The sequence below is a fragment of the Harpia harpyja genome, chromosome 5 (assembly GCF_026419915.1).
Source record: "Harpia harpyja isolate bHarHar1 chromosome 5, bHarHar1 primary haplotype, whole genome shotgun sequence".
Taxonomy (NCBI): Eukaryota; Metazoa; Chordata; class Aves; order Accipitriformes; family Accipitridae; genus Harpia; species Harpia harpyja.
In genome coordinates, this window is record NC_068944.1 from 41,075,530 (window position 1) to 41,084,346 (window position 8,817).

Genomic DNA, 8,817 nt, shown 5'->3' on the forward strand with positions numbered 1-8,817 from the left:
GTCAAAGTTCTTGATTCCTATCAAGCAGTTTTCTGATATCCGGAAGTATATGACTGGAATCTTTCTTGTGTAATTACTTAATAGCCACATCTAGTCTAACCTGGTCACCAAGAGTGTCTCTAGAGTCAGTAGAAAGAAACAGGTACCTCCACAGGGCAATCCACCCTGTAGACACTTCTTTTAGGATGGGACAAATCACCCGCTGGTTGTGCCTTTCTCTCATCACTCCCATTAGAGGGAATTAATATGGTTTGCTTGAGTGGATATCTTGTTCCTGGATGACTCAAGTTTGGTAATATGGATCCCAGTTTTTGTACCTAAAGGCTATGGAGATTAATGTTGGTAAAGCAGAAAACAACGTGTAGACTTCACTGTGTTTCAAGTATCTAGAAGGCCTAGACTGCCTATTTTTCCCCAGCATACACAGGATAACTGCTAGGCCCTAATAAATGAAAACTTTATGACAAAGCCATCCCACTCACTCTTTTCCTCCCCTCCACACCCTTTACAAGAACCTTACACAGATTTAGGTAGTGCTCTGCTTAAGGAAGCAAATGCTAAAAGATGCTGAGTACCTGCAACTTTGATACAACTCATCAGGTTAAAACCTGAGATCCTTATACTGTTTATTCATGCAAATTCTAGTGTGCCATATGCTGAGGAGTGCTGAATGGCTGCTCAGTGGGAGTTGTGGTTGCTCAGCACCTCCAAAGAATTGGCATGTAAACTCCAGCCTGGACTTTGCTTATGGGAAAAACAAATCCAACCATCAGTCATGCAGGGTGTGCTTCCCTCCCCGCTTCATGAGCTGGCCTGGTGAATCTTCCTGGTGCTTATTGAAAGCATCATCTGATGTCACTCGACACCACAGGGGAAAATATAAATCAAAGTGTAAGTATTCAGCACTCTCTCAGCATTGGCCTAATGTGATTGATGTAATCTGAGGTAAACACTTTAGTTATTCCTTATTACTGTTAGGGACCCAAATCAAGGGTTGGGACTTGTTATTCTAGGTAATGTGAAAAACAAGCCCTACCCATGAGATCTCCAAGACTAAGATAAAGCTCAGGTAGAAGCTTGACAACAGTTACCTAATAGCAATGGACGGACACAATGAAGCGTTGAATCTGAACCGTCTGAAGGGCATGTGGCAAGGGCTGTGACGTGCTCAGCAGAAAGCTTTTCTCTGGCAGCAGAGTAGGTCTGTGGTAACAGGGAGACCAAGGTGATTCGGGATGAGATTGGAAGGACCTACAGAGGGGTCGGATGCTCAAATCCCATTGACACCGAGGAGACCTGCTTCTGCTTTCTACCTTTCAGAATCACTTCCTGGTTCAAAAAAAGTTGTTTTCTGTAAAAGTCTACAGCTGAAATCTTTGTCTCAGACAATCCCAGCACACTGTATAACTCTGAGTTGTGTGGCCTGCCATTGGAAGGGGGGAGTGGACTTAATAATGTGGACAGAGTTGCTCCTGGCACCTTTTGATGCTCTCTTGCCTCCCATGAGGATAGCATACCTCAGTCATTGTATGACTCAGAGCACAAATACTAAAGTGTCACAGGTGTGAAAACACAAGTCTAAAAGCCAAGGAATGGCTCTATTGTCAGTTTTGTGCTTGCTTCACTCCCAGCTGGGTGTGATGGCAAATGATTGCTCTTGGAAAGGCACATTGAGGTATTGCAGACTGGCAGCCTGCTGAGCCCAGCGAGGTGCAGGGAGTAAATGCTTCATCCAGCCAAACCCAGTGGGAATATGTTGGAGCTCCGACGTTGTTTTGCTGACACAGGAAGATGTCATCACAGCAGAATATGAAGGAGTTAACACATTATGAAATACAGTTTTGGCAGTGATGCAGACAAAGATTGTTTTGTTTGAAATGCAGTACCAGCAGTGTTGGTTAACAAGGTAATGCAGTCACCTTGCCAGTCTAAGTCATTACATTGTGGGTTTTTTCCTTCCACCATGTTAGGTCCAAATCCTATGAAACAAGCTGCTTAACTTCAAGTCCATAGATAGTTCTTTGCTTCAGAGTTAACCTTAGTTTAATGTATATTTCTGGATAGTGGCTGGTTGGAATAGCAAGTGGAGGTGCTAAAGGAAGCCCATCTTGCACAGGAAGAGAAATGACAAGGTACCAGTGTGTTTTTAAGTAAAAAAGAATAAAAACTCAGGAAATTATTTTTTAAACCTCTTGCCATTCCTATTCCTTTGCAGGGTGGAAGTGAGAAGGGCTGTCCCATGCCTGCTTACACACATTACTGAGGGCTCGGTGCACAAAATTGCACAACCAATTTCAAAATGACTCTTAGCTAGTCCAGGCACTCTAGCTGTCCTTCCAAAAATGAAAGGCAAAATTTTCAACATCACAGAGGACTAATAAACCACCTACGCTCCTGCATCTACCGAGATCAAGAGAGCACAGAATCCCTTACGACTCAGAAAGTCTAGCCATGCATTTACTGCTGATACCTGACTTTTGTAATCCCGTTGAAAGGTTTGCATTCAGCACTTTCCAGGGCTGAGAGGCACATCTTCTATAATCGGGACTCAATTAGGTTACCTGCCTTTTCAGCTGAAGATCTGGCCCTGTGGGCCCAATTCTTTACAATACTTTTGCATAAGCTTGGGAGACAATTCTTCTCACCAGCATTCCTGAAAATGGACTTTTGTATTCAAGTGGGCAGCTGTTTCTCCCAGATTTTTCACCAGGCTTGTGCTCTCATTAAAGTATGTGATAAACTTAGCAAGCAAAAGCTATATTCTTCTGCAAGATCCTTGTCCATAAAAATCCTTTCTGAGCCCTGTATTTTGCAGTGAGTAGCAGTGAGTGCCCTGCTTTGAAAATACGAATATAAGTCAAAGATTAGTCCACATTTCAAATCTTAAAGCAGGTTCTTAGATAGTATTTCATTGGAACAAGTGGGGCTATTCCAATCTAGAGCAACTGAGGATCTGAGTCTAAAAAAAAGGAGCTATGAATTCTAATTAGATATAAATAAAGAAATAGGGAGCTACTTTTTTTCATACCTCCATGCTGTCTTGTTTGTTGGTGTCCTGACACTTAAATAGGTAGTAACTGGAAGGAAGCCCAGTAGCTAAAATATACTTAACATACCACTGGTTCTTACTAATTCCTATGGTCCACTTTAACATTAAGCACTTACTTACAAAAATACTTAGGAAAATAATCCATCCCATGCTTCAGTTCCTCACAAGCATCCCTGCTTCATTGTTTCTTCCTGGATATGTCTGTTAGCATCACTGCTTTGGTAACTTTCCATTTTAGGACAATATTATAAATTATTGAGTCATGTTAAAATTCAGAGGACACTACTCTGGCATTTTCCCTCTATCGAGTAGTATCGTGAGGTCAGATAGTTTTCTTGAGATCATGCTGAAGTTCCCAAAGTAAGGTGAAACCCTGCACAGAGAAGGCTGGCAGTATGGCTATTTTAATTTTAAGAATGTATAATGATGTATATGCATATCTAGGAACATAGAGGGAACAAATTCCTGTATATTGCAAGTTAAATTTTGGTTTTAATGATGAAGAGACAAGGCATCCCTTAGCTACCAAATCACCTATTTTTATACTTTTTATCTTTAATAGGATTTCTGACACTATCACAAAGCCAGTCTTCATTCTCTGCCAAAGGGATCTGAAAACACTGGAACTAGTGAAATATTTCTGCATATTATACTGGTCTGTTAAATATTCAGCTAATTTTAAAAATAGTAATAACTCCTGTGATTAGCAGCTACAGCATATCTTGTCCAGATTCCTTTTTTTACTGTAAGCGTAGGATACCTGTGCAAACAAAAGCAGAATTGGGCCTGGGATATAAGCAGAAGCTTATATCTTTGTATTATTTATCTCCTGTTCTTGGGCTGAGTGAAATTGAAGTGAAATAAATATTAAAAGACTTTAACGAAAAAAAACCCAAAACACATCCAAGGCAGATTTCATGACAGCAGAACAAGTATCATTTTGAGTGGCAATGCACTGACAATAACTTTTGGCTTCGGTCCACATCAATCTGGAGGCCCAGCTACACAAGCCAAGCTGGCTCAGGATCCCTTCTAAACAGGCAGTTATCACCTTCAGTGCAATAATATTCCAGAGGTCCAAATCAGGACTAAGCCTTTTGCACAGGTGCAACATGCTCACCCGGCATGATCCTTCCTCTGCCGTTGTCCCTCCATGGCAAAAGTCCCTCCAACTTCTCTGGCGTTAGAAGTCTGGCTGGCCTCCCCAAATTTTCATGCTCCCTGCCTTTTCCCCTCTTTCCCCCTTCATTCTGTTTTTCTGCATGTTGTGAAATCTTAAGGATTTTAATGCAATTCATCTTTCACTCTTCCATTTGTCAACCTTTCCTTCCTTTACAGACTGGTTCTGAACCATCCCCTCAAGGACGAGTGGAGGAAACTCCCGTGAGCAATGAGAGGGGTGACGAGCCGGCTCGTCATATCTTCTCCTTCTCCTGGTTGAACTCACTGAATGAATGATGACTCACTCCAGCTGGCTTCTGGTGTGCTTCTCCTCGGAGGGACCGCGAGTGCAGGCAGCCTGGCTGCAGTCAACAAAGAAACTGGCCTGGAAAGGGACATCCGAGCAGGTTTCGTTCCCAGGAACTCAGTTGACCTCCACATCGTACCCAGCCCTTGAAATGACAGTCCTGAGAGGGATGGGAGCATGGGGACAAATTACTATACTGTATTGTAGTCAGAGTGTTTTCCAGTAATTTCTTGTTTCCAAGGGGAAAATAGCATCACTACAGCTGTAGGCTGAGCACTGCTCGTGTTTTGTTACTCACTTTTTGGCACGTCCCCGTGTAGGTGTAAATGCTTCACCAACGTTGTTAGCTAAAATGCTGGTATGATATTCACTAGTAGCATCCTTTGCCAAAACATCGTTTCTCCTCAGTACCCTGCTGCGTCCCTGCTCGTCAGTGCTGGTGACTTCAGTGACACTGTTGGACCCTTGGCACCCCCAAGTCAGGGTCGTCTCTAAGCACCTCCCTGCAGTCACTTGTAGCCCCCCCGGTACCAGTGCCTCCCCAGCTGCAGAGGCTGAACACGGGAGGGCAGAGGGAAGCTGCCATTTCTTCTTTTGCACTTGCCCTTCCTGCTAAGCCACAACAGATGACGCTCACATAAACAGGTTATTTGTAGGGAAGGTGCCCAGCAGTAGGGATGAGGAAGGTGCACACGCCGAAAGCACTGGCCAAGCCTCCGTGCATGGGTGCAGGACACAGATCTGAGTGTGTGGGGCAGACACTAGAATGCTGCCCACCTCTGTCCAGCCGGAATCTGTGTCTATGTCTTCTCAGTCATCCATGTGTGTAAGAAAAGGGGCATGTTCTTGCATGAAACCAGAATGCAGTGAGGGTTTAATTTGAAGGCTCCGTGGTGCGCTGTAGAAAAGGCGAATGCAGAATGTCCTGATCTGTGTGCATGTCAGATGTTGAGCCGTCTAATGAAATCAGATTTGTGTCTTAAAAGAAGCTCTACAAGTTGTACTGAAGGTGACACTCTGCAAGTTTTGCCACTGGGGACAGGGTGTCAGCACTCAGTAGTGTTTAAGAGAGATTGGCAGGTTGCCGGGAGTGCTCGGTGCCATCGGGGACCAGGTGCCAAGCTCTGCACTAGGGTTAAGTGCGGATCTTTCCAGGAGCCCCGAGCCAGGCCCTAAACACACTGCTTTGGCAGGGGATTGTGTCGGGCCATAGGGCTGCCCTGCGCCCCAGCAGGACTGGTGAGCTGGCAGTGCAGACCGTGAGGGGGCAGCCCCAGTCCCGGCCACCCCTCGCTACAGGGCTGAGTCACATCAATCCTCACTTGTCTCTGTTTCCCCTGGAAAACGCTCCTGCGGCAGAAGTTTTGGAGGGCTGCATCGGCCGAGCTCCGGGCAGAGCTTTGAGATTCGCACAGCCCAGAGCGAGCATTGCTCCGCACCACCACCACCACATCGCCTCCGGCTGCGGGAGCAGCTTCCCTGGGATTTGGTTCGGGATGAGGGATTTCCGATTTTCTCCCGGTCTCCCTGAAGGATTTACCCCAGTTCCTACCGGGAAGTTTCTCTACACGCACCGCCACCTCCCCAGCGCCCCTGGGAGGGACCCGGCTTGGGCACCGCCGCCGGGACGGCGGGGTAGCCGAAGCGGGGAGGAACCTGCCCTTTTGGGGTGCGGGGAGGACGAGCAGAGCTAGAAGGAAAACACAAAACAGATGCCGGAGCGCCTCAGCCCTTTCCCACCGCTGCGCTCTGGCAGGAGGAGGCTGCGCGGCCCCGGCCGCAGCGGCAGGAGCCGGGGAGCCCCCTCGGGGTGCTGCTGAGGTGGGAGTCTGCAGGGCTGGGGGCCACCCACCCTGACACCCACCCCCCCATTCTCTCCCTCCGTCCCCCGGAGCAGCCTGTGCCGAGGGCGGCGGAGGGAGGCAGCCCCTGGCCGGGGCCGGCGGCACGTCGGGGCGCGCCTCTGGGAGTCCCCGCAAGGACGGGGGCCCCCCGGGGCGGGGAGGGGAAAAACATCCCCGGGGGTGACTTAGGGGTCCCTGCGGCTCTGGGGGTCCGCGGCCGTGGGTGCCCCCCCCCGCCCCGGTAAGCGCTGAGGGAGGCAGAGCAGCCCTCAGGCGTCTAGGCAAGAAAGTCTATCAAGCCATCTTTACTTTGCAGCTTTTATTAAAAATATAAATATTAAACATTCTCTTACACAACAAAATCGACCGAGCGCTGAAAAGATGTTTTATTGTGAAAATGTTTACAGGAAAAAAAGTGGATTTAAAGTAGCTTACAGAGATTCCCCCTCCCACCTCCCTGCCCCCAGCAGAAAAGTTATCTGTCTTCTTGGCACCATTTCTTCCAATGCTCACACATCCCTACGTAGCGATGGCACTAGAATAACTGGGAAATGGAGAAATAAATAAAGGTAGGGGAGGTTACGAACGACACTCGTGTTTCTGCACTTGGTACACGGTTGTGCATGCTAGTCAAGGGACAGAGGCTGTTCGGAGTACACCCTTCTAGGTTTAAAGCTATATAAAAATAAAGAGATGACATCAGAGCAGCACTATGGTACTTCGGACGGTGTAATTATTCTTGTGCTAACTGCGGAATCTCTTTGGCAAGGCGGGGAGGGGCCGTTTCATTTCCCGATTATCTCCATCAGTTTCCTGTTGCTGTGAGCTTGCTGCGCTAACTGCTCGGCTCGGGCCATCTCCAAGACTTCTCGCAGGAGGTGGAAAGTCAGATCCAGAGAAATAGGGGGCTCCTCGGATCGCTTCTCCCTCTCCACGGCCTCCCCCTCGGCTTCGCCCTCCTCGGGGCTCCCCAGCGAGCTCTCGGGCAGCTGCTGCAGCTGTTGCACCGCCGCCCGGAAAAAGTTGCTGGCGGAGGCTTCGGGCTGTAGGTGGCTGGTGCTGCTGGGAGAGGCGGAGAAAGAGCCGACGGGTCTCTTGTTGAGGTTGCCCAGGCGCAGGAAATACTCTTCTCCCATGCGGAGCAAGACGGGCAGAGTTTGCTGCTGCTGCTGCTGCTGGAAGAAATCTGGCTGGTGCAGAGCCCCGTGGGCGGCTACCGGGCTCTTGCTGAGAGCTCTGCACTCCTGGCAGGGCAGGAGGGCGACCAGCAGGATTCCCGTGGAGACCAGCAGCGGGATCTTCATGGTCGGGGCCCAAACCTGCGGGGGCAGACGGGGGACGGGGGACGGGGTTACGCAGCCGAGCCGCGGCGGCGGGGAGGGCAGCGGGGGCCGGGGAGGGGGCGTCCCCCGCCGCCGCCGCTGTCCCGGTGCTGAAACGCGCGCCTCCGCGCCCCTCCGCGCCCCTCCGCGCCCCGCACACGGCGGCCCAGCCGCGCTCAGCCCCGGCCCGGCCGCCCCCGCCGTCGAGGCGGCCGCCCCGCGCCGAACAGCCCCGCGGGGCGGCTCCGGGCTGCTCCGGCAGCGGCTGCCGCGGACGGGGCTGGGCTGAGCCCCCGCGGAGAGACTCCACGCGTGTGCGCGGACCCGCGCCCCTTCACCCACCCGGGGGGTGGGAGGGTGCGTGGGGTGCCTGCGGCGGGGCGGCTGTCCCCGAGAGCCGCGGGGTGCGGGCGCCCGGCTCCCCCGCGCCTCCCCGCTCCCTGCCCGGCCGGGGGAGCTCCCCGCCTCCCGCGGGACGCGCAGCGCAGCGCAGCGCAGCCCGCTCCGCGCCCGGGCGCGGCCCCGCACCTACCTGGGGCGGCGGCGGCGGCGGCGGCGGCGGCGGCAGGGCAGGGCAGGGCAGGCGGCGGGGCTCGGCGGTGCCCGGCGTCCCTTCCTCTCGCTCTCCCTCGGAGCCGGCTCCTGGCGAACTTGGGATCAGATTTGGTCCTAATCAGAGCCGGGGCGCGGGATTTTTATAGCTTAGACCCTCTCCTGGAATCACGCAGAACTTGCCTAATAAGCTGACGCTCTCCTGACAGCCCGATTGCGTGCCCCGATCCACTGCTGAATAAATCATGGGGGCCCGTCGGAGCGGCGATGGGCCGAGTTTCGCTATCGCAACCCCAAATCTCACGTCCAATTATATCAACAGATATTTATCGCCTCTGCAGTGACGTCAGCCGGGCCGGGGGCCGGGGAGCAGGGTGCCCCCCCCACCCACCCCATTGACAAAAATACTTGAATGAGATTTCCTAGCGGGCGCGTACTATGAGAGGTCACTCCGGGGAAACTTTCCACTCGCTGGCCGGCCCGCGGGGAGGGACCCGACCCGCCCGGGGCCAGGGCTGCTACCCCGGCCGGTGTCCTCCCCCCATCCCCGGTGTTCCCCGGCGCTCCCCGGCCCCCCCGCCC

General features: G+C 51.7%; 2 protein-coding genes across 4 annotated transcripts in view; one reads left to right on the forward strand and one right to left on the reverse strand.

Moving 5' to 3' along the window:
• Window positions 1-4,790, forward strand: part of TRIM55 (tripartite motif containing 55) — a 38,274-nt gene extending 33,484 nt beyond the window's left edge. For 2 of the 3 annotated variants that reach the window (XM_052788168.1, XM_052788167.1), the window contains one exon: window positions 4,388-4,790. In XM_052788168.1, the coding sequence (XP_052644128.1) occupies window positions 4,388-4,398 (11 nt within the window). In that variant the 3' untranslated portion in view covers window positions 4,399-4,790. Of the gene's footprint in view, window positions 1-4,386 lie in introns of all 3 variants that reach the window. The other variant, XM_052788169.1, reaches the window with a different exon arrangement.
• A 1,875-nt stretch (window positions 4,791-6,665) lies between these two features.
• CRH (corticotropin releasing hormone) lies at window positions 6,666-8,533 on the reverse strand. The gene is made up of 2 exons (XM_052788170.1): window positions 8,216-8,533; window positions 6,666-7,680 (listed from the first exon to the last, which is right to left on the reverse strand). The coding sequence occupies exon 2, from the start codon at window positions 7,663-7,665 to the stop codon at window positions 7,147-7,149; it is 519 nt and encodes a 172-aa protein (XP_052644130.1). The 5' UTR covers window positions 7,666-7,680; window positions 8,216-8,533; the 3' UTR covers window positions 6,666-7,146.
• Window positions 8,534-8,817: the final 284 nt, after the last annotated feature.